The sequence below is a fragment of the Gastrolobium bilobum genome, unplaced genomic scaffold (genome assembly GCF_033153095.1).
Source record: "Gastrolobium bilobum isolate Gb01-03AN ecotype WA unplaced genomic scaffold, APGP_CSIRO_Gbil_v1 utg53647, whole genome shotgun sequence".
NCBI lineage: Eukaryota > Viridiplantae > Streptophyta > Magnoliopsida > Fabales > Fabaceae > Gastrolobium > Gastrolobium bilobum.
This window is the reverse complement of record NW_026900094.1, coordinates 37364-58964: the sequence shown is the minus strand read 5'-3', so window position 1 is coordinate 58964 and position 21601 is coordinate 37364. Positions and strand designations below refer to the sequence as shown.

The 21601-nt window shown below is 35.2% G+C and overlaps 2 protein-coding genes across 3 annotated transcripts; one reads left to right on the top strand and one right to left on the bottom strand.

The window, feature by feature from the left end:
• The first annotated feature begins 232 nt into the window (after positions 1-232).
• Positions 233-2600, top strand: LOC133295279 (AT-hook motif nuclear-localized protein 28-like). 2 transcript variants are annotated; one of them, XM_061494088.1, is made up of 2 exons: positions 233-1285; positions 2129-2600. In XM_061494088.1, exons 1-2 carry the CDS (start codon positions 520-522, stop codon positions 2170-2172), a joined length of 810 nt encoding a protein of 269 aa, XP_061350072.1. In that variant the 5' UTR covers positions 233-519; the 3' UTR covers positions 2173-2600. The 2 variants fall into 2 exon arrangements, with proteins under 2 accessions (XP_061350072.1, XP_061350071.1); XM_061494087.1 differs by having other exon boundaries at positions 233-1365.
• Positions 2601-12565: 9965 nt separating this feature from the next.
• LOC133295275 (ubiquitin carboxyl-terminal hydrolase 17-like) lies at positions 12566-21045 on the bottom strand. Its single transcript, XM_061494077.1, has 11 exons — positions 20420-21045; positions 18194-19373; positions 18023-18111; positions 17677-17762; positions 17413-17575; positions 17197-17317; positions 16849-17006; positions 15095-15179; positions 14807-15016; positions 13606-13667; positions 12566-13479 (listed from the first exon to the last, which is right to left on the bottom strand). Exons 1-11 carry the CDS (start codon positions 20704-20706, stop codon positions 12774-12776), a joined length of 3147 nt encoding a protein of 1048 aa, XP_061350061.1. The 5' UTR covers positions 20707-21045; the 3' UTR covers positions 12566-12773.
• Positions 21046-21601: the final 556 nt, after the last annotated feature.

Below are 21601 nucleotides of genomic sequence, written 5' to 3'. Positions count from 1 at the left end.
GGCAAATTCCCGAAAGAAATACCAATTTGTTTTTTTGGTAGTTAAAAGAAATACCAATTTCTATTCTCCAATTTTCTTTCAACTTCTATCTCTTTATCTGTCTTATCTGTCGGTGTAGGACCCCACTCTGCTCCAACCAACGGCGCCATTAGTCTTTACTTGATTTCCAAGCTCACCCACCTCACCTCTCTCTCTCTCTCTCTCTCTCTCTCTCTCTCTCTCCATAGAAACAAACAACCATTGATTAATAAACAAATCCACAACCATTGATTAATAAACAAATCCACACACCTTTTTTTCTCTTCTGTTTGGCGTGCCTCTATTTTTCTTCCTCTTCTCTTCTACAAGTTTCGTCTCTATCCCTGGTCCTACTCTGCATGTTATCACAAGGACAAGAACCCTCCAAAGTCCAAATCTTACGCCAATCATAAACACTGGATTGGGTACTTTTCTGCACACACACACAATGAAAGTAGAACACGCATATCAATAACCAAAAAAGCTTGAACCTCCAAAAACATGTTCTCAAAGCTTCACCAACACCAGCAGCAGCAGCAGCAGCACCAACAACAACAACAACAGCACCCTTTCCAACTCTCCCGGGATTGCCAAACCTCCGAGGATGACGACAGCCGCAGCAGCGGTGGCCTCACCCCCTCCACCGCCCAGAACCTCTGCGGCGGCGGAGGTGGTGACGAAGCCACCATTGAGGTCGTGCGCCGGCCCAGGGGCCGCCCACCTGGGTCCAAAAACAAGCCCAAACCGTCATTAATTATAACTCGCGAGCCCGAGCCCGCTATGAGCCCATACATTCTTGAAGTCCCTGGAGGAAGCGACGTCGTTGAGTCCATAGCCCGGTTCAGCCGCCGCAACAACACGGGCCTCTGCGTCCTAACCGGTTCAGGAACCGTCGCTAACGTCACCCTCCGTCAACCCTCCACCACTCCCGGCGCCATCGTCACCTTCCACGGCCGCTTCGACATCCTCTCCCTATCCGCCACCTTCCTCCTCCACAACCAACCGGGAGCCTCGCCGGCGGTCCCGAACAACTTCTCCATCTCCCTCGCCGGACCTCAGGGGCAGATCTTCGGAGGAATCGTCGCAGGCCGTTTGCTCGCCGCGGGGACGGTTTTCGTGACATCCGCTTCGTTCAACAACCCATCGTATCACAGGCTGCCATCGGAAGAGGACGTGCAAAACAACTCTGTCTCCGGCGGTGGCGATGTGAAATCGCCACTGGTATCCGGTGGCGGTGCGGAGAGTGGTCATGTCCATGCTGAGTCGTGTATGTACAGCTGTCACCTTCCTTCCGATGTGATTTGGGCTCCAACTGCAAGACCACCTTTCTGATACCAATCACTTTTTGTAACTTTATTTCTTGCAGCTTTTCTTTTTTTTCTCTCTTCTTCTGTTACGTTGCTGTAAGTTTATTTAGCTCTAGTTCCAAATAGAAACATTGGTTTTAGAGATAAGAGTAGTGCCTGTTTATGAAATTTTGGATTTGCTCCTAAGAAAATAAATTTTTAATTTTATTTTTTAATTTTTTGAGGCAGAAAGAAGCCAACCAGAACTTAATTCAGGTTTAACTGCACGATGGTATTACTTTATTTTGTATTTAAAACTATAGGTTTTATAAGAGTTATATTATAAGGAAATGATTTTGTAATGTTATAGAGATTCGTTACGTGTGTCTTAGTTTTTTTATTTATTTTTTTGTTTTAAAAAATACAGGTTTCACAAAATATTGTGTGTGTAAAATTTGTTTTTGTGTCAACGTGACTTCGTAATTAAAAGAGAACAATTTAGTTAATTTAAATTTGATATAACTTGCGTCCATTAATTGTTTATGACTTTATGTTATACCTGGAACGTCCAGAAGCAACCCTTTCTCTTGTGTGTTGTTTTTTCTTTACATACTGGTAATAATATGGGGCCACATTTGGATATCTAGGTACATTGTAGATTGTTTTTGGTTTGTTTAGCCTTGAGTTTCCAATTTCCATAGAGGGTTTTTGTTTGATTCGAAAATGGAAAGTGTATGTGTGTGTGTAGGGGTGGTTATGGGATAATGGTTTTTTGCTTTCAGATTGGGACTGGTAATATATGTGTACACTATGGTGCTTTGCAGTGTATCAGAGAGCCCATGGGCCTGCTTGGAGCTTCGTTGGATGAAGATAACGTACACTGACTAAGTGGCTATAGTTGCTGACTGCTACTGTAAATAGCTTTCTTGATTTGGAAAGAGTGTATGGCAGTTGAGAACGTGGCTAGGGTTGTGTTGTGCGTGCCAGTTTCTTTTCAATAGCATCATCATCATCATCATCTTGGTGCGTTGCCGTATCCTCTACGTTCTTTATTTAAAGCTCTTATGAAAAATCCCTCCTTTGCTTTTTTTTTTTTCATCTCGTTACACTTTATATCCGATCTATTCTGTACTTTGTTTTGTCTTTCTTGGTTCTCTCTCTCTCTCCCGTTCCCACGTCAATTAAGGACAAAGGGAAGCTTGAAAAGTAAAAGCCAAGTTGTAAGTTTGTAACTTGGAAATTGGAATTGAACACTTGCTAGCTACTATTATTATGCATTATCTTTTATGGAACAGGATCCCGTTTACAAATTTTTTTGAATTTTTTTATAAATTATACTATCTTCTTCCAGGAGAACATAGTGTAGTTTATAAAAGTTTGTATTCTCCCAAGAGAATATAGTGTAATTTGTAAATAAAAAAGTTTATAAATATAAACTGCGCCATCTTTTATTGCATCACTTTGGAATCTTATTCTTAACGCAGATGGTACTGAAAATTCCTAAAATGACGTCAATAGTAATTTCGACATGCATGTATGCAATCTCTGTAATTTATTGCTTCACACTCACAGTGGGGTCTTAATAGTAATTGAATGTATCGAATTTTGTTTTCTTGTGTTTCATGGAATTTACCTAGGGAATGCATCTCGCCTGTTAATTTGACACGCATGTGTGAGCTCTCTATAAGCGGAAGGTTGGCTTTTTTTAACAGTTTGGAATTTAATTTGAATAGTCACGGGGTCATGTGTATCGTTGTTAGTTGATATCAATGCTGTATGTGTCACCTGTAATCTTCTGTACATATCGTGTGTTAGACTTTCGAATAGAAAATTATGGTGCATCGGTCTTCATTAATGCCGAGGCCGTACGGTGGATCCGTCTACTAATTTAATGCCCTCATTCTTCTTGATAAGAAAACAACTATAATTCTGTGGCCTCAGTGGATCCTTTTGGATAACATGAAGTTTGTTAGAGGGATATTATATAAAACTCATAATTTATTAATTTAAGTTTTTAAGTTAAATGATTGTTTATTATAATATTAAAGTTAAAGTGATTATAGGTTTACGAATTTGATTTTCGTTGTGTAATATCCACATTTTAAACATAAAGACTTTCGCGTTATTTAATGCTTTTATGTTTGTTTATGCTTTTGTTTTCTTTTTAAGATAATCAAATGTTCTCATCCTCTAGAGCATAGGCATTGTCTCTCCCTAAATTTTGAATTTTCTTAATATGTGTGTGATCATTTGATATTAGTGTCAAATCTAAAGTTTGACATCTCATCTAAGAGTCATTGATCTTATTTTAATTCAACGACTTTGATTTATAATTTGTCTTAATCTGACGGTCCTCAGAGTCAACTTTTTAATTTTGACACTATTGTTAAATGATCATGCCTTATATATATATATATATATATGGAAAAATATTTCTCAAGCAACTTGATATAAGTTTTTCTTCGACTACTCTAAAACTACGTCATTTTATTTATTTATATTAATTGATTTACCTTTGAATGGTTACGATTTCTCTTTTCTCTCTCTTCTTTTATCAACATTGATCCATCTTTATACCGTTATGATTTGCTAGCCGGAAATAAGATTATTTCAAGTAGCTTGAGAAACGATATGCTCATATATATATATATAGACAAAAAAATTATGGCTAGCTTTCTCAAGGTCTGTTTGCACTTCCAAGCCCAGTTGAATTCTTTCTCTTGTTCTTGTGTTTACTGTAATTGCCTACAAACCAATAAATAGTAATTAATACATTTTCATTTTATATAAAAAATTACATAAATTTGTGTTATACAATAAATAATAATGTACTTCATGCTATGGATTCTTTTTTTCAAATCACAACCAATTATTATATAGCACAAAAATTTCTTGTGTCAAAATAATTATTATTTAATTTTTTTTCTATATATATTTCAAACTGCAAACCGATCACAACGGATGTGTTTAGCTGCTTCTCCAATTTTGGTGTTGCTTAATGAGTGTGTTTATGGAAACTAAGGTTTGGGTTTACGAGTTATTTTCTTTTTCCACAATCTGTTTGTCCAAATGTTAACTTCAAACTAACGAATTTCTTGATGATTATTTGAATACATATAGTAAAAAAGAAATTGTTTTGAATTTTAGCACAGATTCAAATATAAAGGAGTTTAACAATATGAAAAATCTTAGAGCAAGAATTAAGTGAAATGACCTTGAATCTTGTAATAAAATCCTTTCAAGTATTTTATTTGTATTAATCTTTGTTTATAATATAAAAATTTTATTTTCGTCCCCCACAAAAAAAAAATTCTGGGTCGTTTGCTATGCTCTTGAGATGGCTAGGGTCAGGGTGGATTAAAATCTTAGTTGGATTATAAAGTATTTTTAATAGATTTTAATCTCTTGCACAACTTAGTTTGCTAATTGAATTGCTTACATTTTTTTTTAAATTTAAAGTGTATATTGTAAGAAATCACATAATGGGATTATATGAAATTAGAACACCAAAAAATTTATGCTTACTTGTTTGAAGACATGATTTTTAATTTCTTGAAGGCTTTTAGCTTCTTGTTTGCTCTAACATTCCTGCAAAGTGGGAAAGACCAGGATCTTCCTCTACAATTCACATCACTCTCTGTTCACAACTTTCTATGGGAGGTAAGTTGTGGAGCGACGGTTTTTCAACACACTGTAAATGCAGATGAGACCTAGCCAAACTTATTAACCCTAGTCCACTTTTCATCATGGGCCTATGTATTAGGTCTACTCTGTTACACACACTAATCAGTTTACAGCAATGTTATTAAAATCGACCCGGTCATTGACCCAGTCGAGGTACTGGGTCACTGGTTCAACCGCATGACCCGGTAATTATATGTAATTTTATAATTTATATTAAAAAATTATAAATATACTCAAATATCTAAAAAAAAAATGATAAATATTTCACATATTTTAATATAAAAAATAATAAATCACATATTATTATCCAATAAAAGATCAAACAAAAATATAATGATGGTGATACGTGGCTTTAGGTTTAGAAAATGACATATCTAACTATAAATCAAATCAAAATTTTCTACATAGTGCATAATTGAGATAATTTTAGTGTTGTAGGTACATAACTTATGTAAGTCAATAAGCAAAAAAAATATTCAAAAATGTCTATTATAATTTTTTTTTGGACCGGGCCGAGTCACCAGTTAACCGACCGGGTCACTAGTTTTCATGAAAACCGGTCGGGTCAGACCGGGTCGCACCGGTTCTGATGCATGACCGGTCTGTTGCTTCAATCGGACCGGTTTACCGGTTCCCGAGTCGACCCGGCCGGGTCGGTCCGAGTTTCATAACACTGGTTTACAGATATCCAAGCCTAAACCAAAGAATCGCTTAATTAAATGGGCTTTATATGCACCTCCATATGGATCATGACTTAGCTCATTTTTATCAAAACAATAAAAACTACAATTGATTGAAGCCCATGATAATTATAAAAAATTCTAACATATATGTGTTTCATGGAATTGACAACATTTAAATGGGAACAAAGGGGATTTTCAATATAAAAAAATTGAAAATAGAGATTTTTAACCGCAAGTGCCAATTAATCATTATTAGTTGCTGAATATGATTTCTAACAAGGGTGATTCAAAACCAAGGGTGGCACACCACACTTAGCCCTTAGGTAGTGGAATGTGCTTTAAAGATCGGGTATTAGGGTTAAAGATGAAACTTCCTCGTGGTAAGTTTTGATAGGGATTAGTTTCATTCTATCTTAAACTCCATGTTGCTATGAGGGGTTAATTGTAGGACAAGATAATTGGAGGTGGTTAAGTGTAAAATTCTTTAGCGGTCCAAGTACTTATGGAAGGGCTCATCTTCCTCCTGTCTAAGTGCTCTTAAGGTGAATTATGGCATCAGATGCTTTTTGCTTGTGTCAAAATTAAGGAGAAATTTGTCTGCAAACTCTTCGAAAGATCCAATCGAATTTGGCAGTAGCTTCGAGAACCAGGTCATGGTCGCGCCGGTCAATATTGATGCAAAATTACGGGAGGTGATTGGCTCGTCAAATGACACCAATGTTCGATCTGTGCAGATCGAGGTGTCTAATTAAAGGATTAGTAAATTACTTTAGGACCATCTCTTAAGTATTTATGAGGAAGATATGTTATAGAGATTAGCGGATCACTATGCATAATAGAAGAAGGCATAGCTAAAACATGGGGTGTGTGCACAATGACAACTAATAAGAGAGAAAGTAAGTGTCATACCTGTAGGTTTTACCTCTTATTTATATAGAGTATGTGGGTAGTGAAATTTTGGACCTTTGGTGAAATTTAGGGGTTCAAGGATTAATATTAATTAAGGAAATCTTTCATTAAATTTCTCTTTGCCCTTTTTAAGTCTTATAGAATGTGGGCCTTTCACATTAGGACCATAACATGTTTAAGAAATATTTAATATTCATCAAACATTATTTCATAATACCTTTAAAGAAAAAAGAAGAAGATATATTTAGTATTCTTTAATAAATTCTTTTTTAAAAATACTAAATTCTTTTTCATCTTAATATATTTAATGCTTATATTTTTGTATTGGTTCATTAATTAATTATCATTATACTTTGAAGCTGTAGATGTACAAATGTTTTATAAAAATTAGTTCATAATTTTAATTTTAATACACAATAAATAAAAAAATGTATACTCATATTTAACGATGAGGTGTTATATCATTTAATGAATTTGTAATGTTAATAACTATATAAAATATCAAATTCATTAAATGACTTGACAGCAATAGGGGACCTAGATTTTTTTTTTTAATGTCTGCACACTTAGAATAAAAGAATAAAAGAAAAAAAATTTAAAGAAAATTTTAAATATTATAAGATACAAAAGAATATATATAAAAAAAACTTTAACTTAATATAAAAAAAGTAATCAAGAGTCAACTAAACTGTTACAATAGGACATTTTGGGTCCTCAATAAAAATTACAGGCCTCAATTTAATCTCTTAGGAAAAAAAAAGTCTATTCGTAATCCCTCAGAATTCAAAAATAAGCTCAGCTAATCAAAATCATAGTCCTCCGAAATTTAAAAAAATCCACATTAATCCCTCAAAAGGACTGACCCATTAGATTTTAAAGTGATCACGAGTCAACTTTTTTTTAAGAGATTAAATTGGATTATGTGATTTTTGTTCATGACTCAAAATATATTTTATTTTATTTTTTCTAAAAAATTTGTGTGTGCACTTGCAAACACTAAAACATACACAGGTCCGCCACTGCTTGACAGCATATATTCGAAAGGCACTCAAAAATATATTTTTTACTTTGATAATACATGAAAACTAAATTTTAAGTCTATATACATGTATTGTATAAATTAGAACAATTAACTAAAAAATAAAATATATAAAAGTACATAATTCAGCTATAATATATAATGCATAAATATGATACGTACCACGCTATAGTAAATTATAAAATATTTATATTTGAATTTGAATTTGTATTTAATCAAACTTGATCGGGATAGATATATGTTCCCCAATTTGTTTACAGTTTGAGTGTTTGGGAATTCTCTTTCTTTTAATTTACATGTCTATCCGTAATTTATACAACGTAAATTAAATAAATTCACGTTTTTCATAAAAATCTCTGATAAAATAAAATTTGATTGTAGATTCTCAACGTAGTTAAACTGATATTTTATAAATTTGATTTGAGTATGTAATATATATTTATTAATTATTATTCTTGAGAGTCGTAATTCTTGAGAAGGTGAAAATGCTCAAATCCAAAATTGAATTAGTCGAATCCATCAAGATTTCGGACAGCAATTAATATCTATGACAAAAGAAAGAAAGGACCTCTATTAATTATATATGTTTTTTTTTTTTTAAATAGTTGATTCAATCAATTTTAATATTTTTTATCAAATTCAAATGTAAATATTTACCGTTATCATGCTTGGCTTTAGCTTAACGAAAATAGCATAATGCATTTAACAACTAATGTTGTTTTTGGTTTGACAAATGTTAGTTGATTTAGAAATTTTTCCTCCAACAGGGTGACAATTTGACAATGTTAAAGACAAAATCAAATTTAAGATAAACTTGATTCTGACCCCTCAACATAAAACTGATATTTTATTGCTTTTGCAGTGAGTAAAATTAAGTATATATGTATATGCATTAACAATCAAATTTTTAACAATCATATATTAATTTTAATTAAATGATGGTAGCTCAGTCGACGTAAGAAAGCTGAATATGTGAGAGTGAGAGCATATGTTTGCTACTCTCTAGTATTCTTTTTGGGAGGAATTTAAAGCTTAATCTTAGACCCACCTTGAACATGATTGATTATCGTGAAGAATAACTGTGGTTTAACAAAAAATAATAATAATCAGATTTTTAACATTATTTTGTTATCTATCCCAAGAGATAAAGCTATATCTTTTGGTAATTATACATCTAAATTAAGAAGTTTTTTACTAACAATACTATATATCCAAATAACAGCACAATGCCAATTGACTGTGATAGATTCCATATATTGTTCATCTTAAACGGGAAATGCAAAATACATATCTTCTATCTTATAAAGGTGTTACAAGTATACATTTAAAGGTGGTACATGTATATATAGTTTTATTATAAAGATAGATTCGGCTATCTGTTGCTCTTGCTTAATTTCATCGTTTCAATCAAATTCACAGTTGTCTATTCACATTTCTCTCCATTTTCTTTATTATCATGTTTTTCAACACCCACAAACCTAGCAAAGTCAAATCCGTAGGGCGAGTGGCGTGAGGAAGACGAACAAAGGAAAACGGATAGCTACAAGATAAAAAGGAGGGAGCCGGTAAGCTATGCAACTTTTTGTTTTTTTTCAAAGTTATTCTCCAGTCGACGGTCGAACACTAATCCCTTTTAAGTGGGTGGGTAAATCTCTTCTAACAAATCATTTTCCATATACATGGTCAGAAATGAAACCTCCTGTCAGCATGCTTAAGAAATTCAACTATCTATCTATCAACTATACTGGACTTTCTTGGTATAAGCTATGCATCTTTGACTAAGAGAAATTGAGCAAAATCCCCCATAATGGGTGGGATCCTCCTTGATCGTTGCTACCACATATTACCAATTCAACTTTTCAACCCTACTTTGGGTACAGATATCCCATTCCCATTTTCGTTTTGCGCACTGCAAAACCTAATGATTGATGTCTCATTTTATATTGACTTTTTTGCTTCAGTGTCAGCGAGTTATTTGCGACGTCCACAATTTTTTTTTTCAAAAGTTCCAGGTTTGTCCATTTGGGTTGCACATTATAGATCCTTTACCAACCCATTTTATCTTTTTTATTCAGCTAGCTTAAGCTTAATTACAATTATTAGGTGCGATTTATAGGTTTGAATCATCCCACACCAAATTAATGAATTTTGATACATGCTGCAGGAAATTATAAACATGAACAGAAATATATATATATCTAGCTAGCTTTTAAAGAAAACAATAATTGTAAAATAGATTACATGGAAATAGTGGCGAGTCACGTTGTGGATGCCCAGCTTGGTTTTGAAAATTAAAACGTGATTAAATAATTGTATTTAAGTTTCTGAATAAAAATTTAGGATTAAATCTCACATAAATTTTTATTAGCCCTAACTTAATAAATGAGCTGAATCCGCCGTGCACATAAATTTGAGTGGTGAAGTGATTGCATGAAACAAATCATGAACACGACATTCATGATTATCTTGTTGGTTGGTATTAGCTAGTAAGGTTATGGGTCTTGATACCCACGCCGTCAACGTTGAAGATTTGCTTTTATTTTTTCCCCCTACCTCGAGTGCTAGCTTAAGAATTTGTATAACAAAAAAGTGTGCACCCGTAAGATAAAAGAGTGCATATATAATTAGGGCCAACCACCGCATGCAAAATTGCAAATAGATAGCTAAGTGTGTACATGGATTATGAATAATAATCAGTTATCACATCAATGACCAGACAAATATGGAGACACTTATTTCCACTCTCTCTCATCATTCAATTATTTTGCACCAGAGAAATGAAAGATGCAAAAACGGAAACGCCATGTAAGTTGCCACACCAAAAAAGGAAAAGAATAGAGAGAGGGACAAAGTTCCAAGTCCTGTTTGTCTTTATGGATTGGATGCGCATTGCCCTTTGAAATTTGAATTTGAATAGACTTGGCCTAGAGGTTTCCTATCCTTTTTTGGAGCAAGTTGACAAATTGGGTCCACATTATCTCTTCCCTTATTCTTTTGAAAAAATTGTTATTATGCTCTTGCTGATAATGGCATGTTTTACTGTTTTAGATAGTGAATATATATTGTCAATGTTCACCCTTTTATCCCTAATTAAAATAAATATTACCGATTTGTCCCGTATCAAAATATTTCACCAACATACTTCTGTTTGACCGTTACCGAATAAAATAAGTTGTACTCGAATACTTTTTTTTAGATATATTAAGATACTGAGTGAGAGTACAAAGTTATATATATAGTCAGTATATTAAATATCTGTTTCACAATATATATTATATGAAAATAAACCAAAGAAAGAAAGCCAATAATAACACAAGGATGGTGATCCATGTCACCAGAACCGCAGGAACCAATCACCAAAGCACCGATGCATATATATATATATATTGCAGGAACCAGACAGAGGTTGATGACTGTCTGAGCTTGCAAATTGTACCAAGAAAGCATGGATTTGAGGAAATTCCACGAAGAAGCAAAAAGGGTTCCATAAACAAGCAAAAAGAGACATATATACCCATCATGTTCTCCTTTTGCTCATGATGTTTAGCATTAAGAATCGATGTAAGATGAAGGTGGGTGCATCGGTGAAGGGAGAGTTCATCTTCTTCTTTTGCCATTGATGACCTCAAACTCGTAACAGAACAGAACAACCACACCGCTCTGCTTTTATTGTTTTGCGTGCTTCGGTTCTTTCCTATGAAACAAACAATATGGGCAGAGGATGATATTTGGGCTCTTCTACCTTGGGGAGGTGGAACTCTGCCAAAGTTCGTATTATCTTGATGTGCGTTTAGGTTAGTTATCATGGTATGATAGAACAATTAAATTTCATAAGGCTAGGGGTGTAAACGAGTTCGGCTGGACTTTGACCTTCTTGGCCCATGCCTATGTAAAATAAAATTCAGCTTATCTGTCTTACTGGCCTATCAAAGGCTTTATTTGTAGGCCAAATCCGGTCTATTTTAAAAAATAAGAAAGTCCAACATGGCCTACAGACCTTGTAGGCCTACCACTGTAAATACTAAGTAAAGAAAATAATTGTATAGAGCAAATAAAGTTTCATTCATGAATGCACTAGTACTTCTCATAAGAAAAAAATAACAAATAAGAAAGAGTCAACATAATACCCCAGCTTTAGAATGTATATCATAGAGGAATAGAGTCCAAGAAATGGAGAAAATAAAAAAAATACAATTATTAGGTGCTGAAATAAAATCTACAAGAGAATATCATTCATCTAAAAATTAAGGTTGGTATTGGTACTTTGCCATGCCACATAAAATAAATATTATTTTATTATTTTATTTTTAATAAATTAAATAGGTCAGCCTACAAGGCTTTGGGTCAGACTTGACAACATTGACCTACGGCTTATTTGTTAAAAAAACTTTCTTAAAAGCCTAAGCTTACTCTACTTTTCTAAAAGGCTGGGCCAAGCCAGGCTTAATGTAGGCCGGGCTGGGCAGGCTGACCCATTTACACCTCTAAAGCATAGCCAGTGCTTGTTCCTTCCTATTTTAAGTTTGAACTCATTTTTCTTCTATACTCAACGGGAAATTAGAAGTTGAGAAACTTATTCAAATCCGTTAAAGAAAAACTAATTTAAGAAACTGCTCTACGTGAAATTACAAAGCAGTGTGCGAAAATAAACATCAGTGCAAGAAAATATCATTCGACCAATTGTGTCTCTGTTAAAAGTCAACGAATCAACCGTTTCACTACCCTTACACAATGATGTAACCCACAAAAATCATTTTCTCGTCTTCTCAAGCCACAGAAATTATCTATAGTTTTTCCTATTTTTCTCTACGTGAGTCTATGATAATTAGGCATAGGTAGGAGGAACATTAATGGCAATATTATTCCCTAAAAGTTAAACCAATAATAAAAAAAAAAAAGAAGCAAAAGACGAGTAATATATTTTTTCTCTTTATTTCAATGTTTGGAATTTTTTTAAAAAAACAAATTATTGGGTATTTTTTTTAATAGAAAAAAATTACAGCAATCCATATCTACATCTAATTATATCATTGCTAAAGGGATGATGACTAATTTTCTTGGTGAACCCTACGGGAATACATTAAGTGGAGCATCCCTAGTTATTATTTACTGCTCAGGGGCTCCCATCCTTCATACGGTACTCAGATAAAATTTTCAATCCGTTCTTTCCCTTGACTTTCTACAAGATACACCAGAGTTTATATCATTAAAATGGTTGGATCCTGCTCTCTGTAAAGAGTCATTCTCCCTAAAACTACTGCTATTCCTACTTGTATCTAACTTACTGTGATATTTAGTGTCAGGATGCAAATGAGAAACACCTCCCCTACTCCTTTCAACAACCACCGATCTGCTCCTGTACAAAAGACCGTCTGTTTCAGGTGGTCGCAACCCAGTTGCATGTGGAAAAACTGAATCATATGGATCCATATCAGAACGGGACAAATGTCTAGAGTTCAATAGAGAAGATGGCAATGCAGAGGAAGTGTCAGAATCAGAATTTCTCAGCTTGCCATCCCAGCCACGTCCCAAATCACCAAAAATATAATCTGCAAAGTCATCAGTACTAGTTGATTCACATGTGCTATCAGTACTGCAAGAACCTTCATCAGAATTGCTGCTGATAAGGGATGAATTATCACTTGACGAGTCTTCTTCCAAAATCCTCCTCAGGTGGTGAAACTTCGAATAGATAGTCTTCTCTAAGGCAGGTGAGCCATCTGGAGAAATCGAACTAGTCATGCATTCAGTAGCAGCCGATACATATCTTGATTTCATAACAGCTTTTCCATTGACTTTGTTTTTTGAATCTGATGATACTATCCTGTTCCTGATTGATCTTGGGGCCCTAGGTGAGCACCTAAAAGGTGGTTCAACTAGTCAGAGAAGGAGATGAGAGACAATATATATTAAAAGAAACCTTGACACAGTATAGACAAATAAGATATTACCCAAAAGAAAACGACAGAAAATCAAATGGGGTTACCTAGCATAAAAAAGCATGTAGGCTCCTTCTGTCAAGACTCTTTCCAATTCAACAGCTGTCACCTGTAAGACAAATAGAAGAGATGGTTAAATGAGTTCCAGGAAAGTTGTATTGGAAATATCAACAGATAAAACACAGCCTTTGTCCTTATTGATAAAACCACGGCTTTATATAAAATAATCCACAATTCAGTTAAGTGATCGAACTCAATAAATCTTGTGAGTGACCAACACCTAAAGAAGTCTTGTATGTTTAATCCATATGATGGAATTTACCATGACCACACAAAGGGCTTTGCAGATTTCATTATGTTTTATAAAGGATGACTCCATGAACAGCTCAAGCTCTCAGGAGGTTGAATCCTCATTTCGCAGAATTAACTCTTCCATTGACTTGATTGGTTTAATTGTTGATTAGAACATCACGTAAATGTCAATGTTTATCTGGTGGTGAAAACGTTCAACCGCATAACTGAGGGCTGTGTTATCCACATAGACTCACAGTTTGTGGTAAAGTCTCATCAATGGTAAAAAGAGAGAGAACACTGACTTGAAGACATATTCGCCCATAGAAATTGAGAGTTTAAACTCGGAAAAAAGGATTTTGGGAGCAAATTGGCTAGGGGAGCTTTCATTTGCGGACCTCTGTCCCTGCCTCTATCTTTTGTCCACCTTGCATAATGCTATTATTTCACGGTTCTATTGTGCTGAAGGTAGAATGCTGATTTGAAGACATGCTCACACATAGAACTTGACAGCTTTAGCTTTGAAGAAAGAGCTGTGCAGAGCAAATTTGCTAAGGGAGCTTTCATTCATTGACTTCTGCTCCAGGCAGGTGCCCTGACCTTTATCATTTGTCTTCCGTGCATAATGCTGTTATTCAAGGTACTATTGTGCTATGGTTAAGAGTTTTGTTTGGACTACAATACATAATAGAATTGACGATAACCAACTCTTAAGTCATCTTTTATACAAAAAGGAAGAAGAAAAACAAAATCAAACAAATGTGCAAAGCTAATGTGTTTAAATTTTTAGTCAAATGTTGCTTATAAAAATATAGAATTTCATTTTAGCTTAAAAGCCTATAGAAAGGACCACGAGCTACTAATTAAGGAAAGCAAAAACATAAATCCGAAGAATTACAAGAACCAAAGAAATCAGCTCTCAAGATATGCAAATAAATGTAAAACTGAGAGACGTACCACACTGTCATCAACCCTGAACCACCTGCTATGGAAATTCTTCACATAGCACACATAGTGACCCGAAAAAGAAGCATTCATTATATCCAAGTGAACAACTACCCCATACAGCCTGTATATAGGCAAATCACTAGTCCCACTCATGAAAGGTGCCAAGTCAAGTATTTCAGGAAACCGAATAGGTTTATTGAGCTTCCCAAATTTTCCAGACTGCAACACATGTAACAAACATTAAATCTCCATACAAGAAAGGAGGCAAAATATTGCCCGTGAATTTAAAAGAAATACCTGAAATCTCTTTAATGCAATTGTAAGAACATTAGGTGCCTCTGAAACTGTCATTTTCTTCTTGGCCTTCTCATAAGATTTACACCTGCTTGACATGGAAATAGTTGAGTAATAATAAGGAAAGTCCTTCAAGTACAAAAACTTTGAAAGACAGAAAATTTAGTACTCCAAATAATATGCCAAAGATGATATAACAATATTATACATATATGGAGAAACAAGAACACATGGTTTTTTATTTTCTTTTTGGCCAATAGAACACTGAACTTTGGTGAAAACCTAGTGACACAACATGGCAGTGACAATAAAAAACAGCTATGCGCCATTTGATTTGACAGGGTGTCTAGCAAATCAATGGCACAAAAGCCAAGTTGTTTTTCTAGTGGGTGTAAATTTGTAACACAAGTACTATGTGAAAGTTTCAAGAGCATTACCAAACTAAAGAAATAAAGACAACAACCATTAAACAAATATACAAGGAAAAAGAAACGATTTAATCAAAACACAAAGGCAATGAGTTTCAACTTCCAATTTAAACGATGAAACACTATTCTGATTTTCAAAGTATGATTTTCAGCCTTAGTAAAGGTAGACCATCCGACAAGCCATTCCATATCTTAGCAAGAGTTTGGCACTATTAGAGTAAATACTCCATGTACTGCATTAACTATGTGGTCTGATGCAGCATTCTCCTAGAGTAACCAAACTGCAACCTTGCAGTTAGTCTGTTAGCCTATGTGGCAATTAGTTACAACTGTACCGAACAGTCTTTAACTGTTTCAGTTACATTCAGTTAAACTAAAGCTTGCTTAACAAGCTGATCTTATATAAACCTACGAGCATTAAGTCAGAAATACAAGATCAAGTGAACATACAGTTTGCAATCTCTCCCTTTCTTGTATTTTCTTTCTTTCAATTAGGCACATGTCACGTAATGAAAATCCTTCCTTACCTTAATTAGACCTAATAACTTACGACTGTTATGAACTTATAAGTTTCCCCTATTTTGTAGTAATATGACCATTTTAGTAGTTTTGTTCATATTTTACTAGCATCCATGTAATTCTAAATAGATAGTAGGATTAATTCAGCAAACTCCATTCAAAATGGGGTAAAACAATGATGAGATATTGAGTATTATTTTGGGAGGTTGCTCTCTTCTTGGATAGTTAGACATGTAGTGTGATCAATCCTCTAATGTGATTGCTCAGTGTCAGGATCCTAACCATGAAATTTTTTCTCTTATTCAATTCAATTTCTAATCTGCAGTATCCAATTTAAAGTCATACTGACGGAACATCTACTGAACAAAGTTATCAGAAGTTGTTTCTTCCAAAACCCAGTTTCACATTTACTAAAATCAACCTTGATACCCCTCAATCCCCCAACTCTTCTTATGAACATACTGTTTGCAGTTTCCAATCAGCTAAGAATCAAGTCCTTCATCACCATAAGTGTGGTTACAAAACACCCTTACCCCATCATAACCTCACTCCTGAACTGTAAATTTTTTTCAATTTTTAATACCCTCTAACTTTCCAGAACAGGTAAGGACCAGACCAAACATCTGTTTTGCTACCCTGCTTTTTATCTGGGACTGGGAAAAAGAGCTAAAGTAGAGAGACAAATATCACACCCAATTTCAAAACTGTAAGCACCAAAATATTCTTTTAACCTTATGAGTTATATTGAAAGCAAGAGTATGATATGTTAATTTTGAAAGTTTTCCAGAGATTCCTTCAAAATCAATCAACCTGATACAGTGGTATTTGTTTTCTCCATCCAGAGTCTCGGTGCTTGTAAACCGTCGAAGGGCCTCCTCCAGGGTTGCAATCTCCCCTTCTACCTCAACAGTCAGATCCATCATCCTTTCTTGGCACTCAGATTTCCCTCCGCATTTCATGCATTTGATCTGCCAACATAGTATCAGTTTACGTTCATTCTCCATCTTACTTGCATCAGCAGATGCTAGATGACAGGAATAATAGCATTGTCTATTTTGAAAACAGGCCAACACTTTATTGCACCTATAACTGGGGAAGGTGCAAAAACCATAACAGATAGTTGCATATAATTTTTCCAAATAGAAAACATAAGATTACCTTTGATCGAAGGTAGCCTCCAAATGTTAGACCCATTAAACTAGTTTCCTCTTTTAAAGAGTCTGATGCATTAACCCCAGATTCCATAAGGCAAACAGATTGCATTGTCTCAACAGCATGCCTGTCAAATGTTACATGACTCATTAGCTTAAGGTGAAATACAAAACAAGAATTGAGAAATATCAAATTACATAGATTCAAAGATATAAACAACACCTTAGAAATTCATGTGCATCTTCTTCTCTTCCATTCCTAAGTTCACTCCCAATATTCTTAAGTTGAGAAAGTATGGCCATAGGTGAGAGGGGAGATTTTGTGTCTTTTGACTTCAAAATCAAACTTTCAAACTCACAGGTGAAACACCATTTTTTATTAGTACCTGGATTTGACATGAGATTTTAACCCCAGGGAAACACTTATGCATAGTATTCAAAAAATTTGGCATGTGATTCCAAGATGAAAATGTGATTGCATACATACATGATTTAGAATGGAGCCCTTGAAGCAAATATGCAGACAGTGGTGGAGTAACTGCTAAGCACTGGAGTATAGCGTTAGCATAACAGCTGCAAAATGGTTGTGAAGTTAAGAAAATAAAAAGGTAAATCCTACACATGGAAAGGGTAATAAAGATTGTATATGACAACTCAACAACCTAACCATCCACATCCATCAATTAATAATATGGAAGAAATAAACGATCCTTATGGCAAGGAAAAAAAAAATGCACAGTCACGGTTAAATTGCATCATAAACATATTGTAAACCCATACACATAATGCACCAATAATCTATCTCTCATAAAAAAAAATTCATTTTAAATTACCTGTTTCCACAATTTACAAGACCAAATGGTCGCAATTCCACTTTGTTCCAGTTATAAAGCTTGACAAACAAATCATATGGAAAAAGACCCTGCAGCAACGACAAATAAACAATGTAAGATAACAGTTCCTTAAGACACAAAAGAACATAAAAAGATTTGTTCAAGAATAACCTTGTCACTGTATCTTCCAGCAACATCACTCCTAACAGCTAGTGGGAAGTGTTTAGACAAATTTGATCCTCTAAACTGATCAACAACTTTCAGAACAGATGTTTTCAGGCCATTCTTAGAATTTGGGGAACAGCTAGCAACCTGAGATGAAGTAGAAAAGCCAGATTGGATGCCATTATTCCCACATTTTGTACTGCAATCTAAATGCCCTTCAGTTCTAGAAACTAACTTAGTATCAGCAAATGCATGTGGCTGACATCTAATTTCAGCTGACTTCAAGGTGCTGCTATTGTTGTTCACAACAAGATTTGATACCTTAGAACCAACTGTATGCAAGTTATGGATGCTCAAAGCATCTGCACAACCTGAATAATCAACACCTTCATTCTTGGAAGATGCTGACCATGCACATGGTATATTGTTCTCAATAGACTTTGGAAGAGAAACATCAGAGTGGGATGGAACAGGGTCCCTATCAGCGTCATCTTTTATCCCCCTCGAATCAATAATTCTATTCCAGAATCCAGAAGACATAGTAGAAGGCTCTATTGATGCCCCCTTCTGCATACTCAAACCGGAACTACCATTTGATCTGAGCTTACTCTCTTCTTTACCAAAACCAGCTCTGACTTTATTTAATTTATGCATTGTAGAAAAACCATCTACTGGATCAGCCAAACTAGCAAACTTAGGTGACAAAGGAATGGTTGCACCCGTGATATTACCATTTGAAGTGGTATCAGAAATGTCATTGGTGGCATCAGCAAAAATATGTCCGTCGGATCTCTCATGCTCATTTGAGATGATACTCTCACAGACAGAGGAATCATCGGATGATTCACTAGCACTAGTGGAAGCCGAGAATCCAGAAAATGAGTTACAAGATAATTCAGAATTAGAGTCTGTAATATTTCCCTCTACTAGAGACTCAACTCTTATGTTATCATCCTTTGCACATGAAAATTTGGGAGAAAAGCTGATATTGGATAATGGGGGTTTCTCTGAGGATGTTGTATATTCTGTGCTTTCAATCTGAGACTTCTCATCATGGCTTGCACAGTAGTCTTGCTCTGCTACCTTCTTGCCAAGATCACTTGCCAAATCATCAGTCCTGTGGCTGGGAGGATGGCATTCTTCTTTGTGACCTTGACGCCAATGAACAATTTGGCACTTACCAGAACTGAAACAAATGAAAACAAAGGTAACTGATATGGACATTAATTTTCTTGAAAATATAAATATGCAGAGGAAGAGCAAAGAATTGACAACTCGGTAATACAACTGTCACTGTCAGTTCAATCATCCAACTATGTGCAATAACACAAAATCCAAGCACTAAAGGATGGTCTTTTAAAAAAGAGGGCATGAATGCAAAAATCCAGCTATGGTATAACATTCTCCAAACATGAGAAGAAAATTTACAAAGAAGCCTTTTTCTTCCAAAAGGATTCTATACGAAACAAAAAAGACAAAAGTCTTCAACAACAGTTTTATTCATATATCAAAAGTTACAACATGATTTTTATTTCCACTACCAATAGCCATAGTTATCAAATGCGGCAGCAGCCAACCCCAGAAAATGCTATAGCAGTTAGTGGTATAGGGCAACAGCAAAGTCCTATCAGCCGCCGGAAAGTCCATTTAACCCCTTTAGTGTGACTGTTGGGACATCAGATCGAGGGCAAAAATGGAATTTTTGAACCCCCTTCCTTGTCGGGTCACCGTGATTGGCCAATTGCGGCAGCTATGGTGAACCATAGTGTGGTGTGGCAGCCAGCACGATTAATAACTATGCCAATATCCATCATTTTGTAAAAAGTAACAACCAACTGAGCTCGTGATAGTTGATCATATTCAAGGATGGACTGAAGGGACCCAGCCAAGAGGATGCAAACCAAAGACAAAGATTTTGCATATTTTATCGTCGTGGTTTACAAGCAAATTTAGCATAGGGTCTAGAGACCACACGAAACCCATTCCAGAATAAAACGAAACTAGACCAAGAAATCAATTGCAAACCCCAGGCCATTTACAAATTGAGGCATCAAAATTAAAATTCCCAACAAAAAATAATATGTGTGGCACATAGTAATCACCAAAGTTAAAAAAAGTTTAATTCACCCAACAGAAAAAGAAAAATCACCGTGTTTAGCACAACAAAATAGCAACCCAAAGAAAATTCTCAGAACCGACAAACGGAAGAAGAAATCAAAGCCGAGAGCGTACCAGTAATGAATCGCTTTGCACCGTGCGCACCGCGTAGTGGTAGGACAGTTGCACACGACGCATTGATTGTTCTTAGCGACGGAAACGGTGTCGTACAGGTACAAAGCTTCGCTCTCGGCCCTAGCAGACTCCTCCGCCGCCAGAACCAGAAGCCTCTTAACCTCCTCCGCCCTCGCCGCCGCACGCCGCAATTTCCGTCGAACCACGAAGCCGATCGTCGTCACGACGATACAAACCACCGTGACGAGAACCAAGCTCGAAAACCCTAAATCCAAGGTGACACGCATTTATCCAGCAAAAGCTACGAAACCCTAGACTCCAACTGCTGACACCGCCAACGGTGACGGTGACCGAGCAAGCGATCACGGTAAGGGTCCCTTTGCGATTGGAAGGTGACGAAGACGCAGGTGAGATTAGCAAGGGAAGGCCAGTTAGGAGGTGAGAGTGAGATATGCATGTAGGTCACAGACGCAAACCGAAGATTGAAGAAGATGTGTAAATTCTTATAAATTAGAACGAAGAAGAAGAAGAAGAAGAAGAAGATGCTGAAATTGAAACCACTCTTTCTAATGGGAAATTGTTTCGTTTGCTTCGGATGAACAAATTTTACTGTGTTGGGATTTTGCCTAATTTTGAGGAGAGAGAAATAAAAAAGAAAGAAAGGAAACACAGTAAAAAATAAAATAATTAACAAGATAGGTTGGTTACGGAATTTAAGAAATTGACGGTCGAGGGAAAGGAATTTTGTTTCCATGGCATCATGGGAAACAGTGAATTCTATTCTATCTTCGCTTTATCAAATATTCCCTCATGTTCATGACTTTTTCATTTCCTCGTTAAGAGTCAATTGCAATCCTTAAAAACATATTCTTAACTTATAAATACATCGTAATGGAATCAGTTTAAGATTTCATCCTAAACCTAAATACACTCCTTATTAATTTTATGGGTAAAGTGTGTGTCATTTTAAAGATGTAAAGTTGTGTCATTTTAAGTGAGAGTAAGAGATAGATAAAAGAGGAGAGAGTGGACAAAAAAAATAAAGGTGTGGGTCCCACCTCTTTGCAAAAGTGAAATGATATAAGTTGTGTAATTTAAAAGGACAAACATTTTTTCTAATTGTATTATGGGAAAAATGTTGATTTTTTGACCCTTTTGCCCCTCATTAATTAATTAATAACC

Excerpts from the sequence above, each read along its gene's own strand:
- LOC133295279 (XM_061494087.1), top strand. The coding sequence starts at position 520 with ATGTTCTCAAAGCTTCACCAACACCAGCAGCAGCAGCAGCAGCACCAA.
- LOC133295275 (XM_061494077.1), bottom strand. The coding sequence starts at position 20,706 with ATGCGTGTCACCTTGGATTTAGGGTTTTCGAGCTTGGTTCTCGTCACG. Across the intron at positions 13,668-14,806 it reads TCAGGGTTGATGACAGTGTG|GTGACAGCTGTTGAATTGGA; the intron begins GTACGTCTCTCA and ends TTTGTCTTACAG. Across the intron at positions 13,480-13,605 it reads TACATGCTTTTTTATGCTAG|GTGCTCACCTAGGGCCCCAA; the intron begins GTAACCCCATTT and ends ACCACCTTTTAG.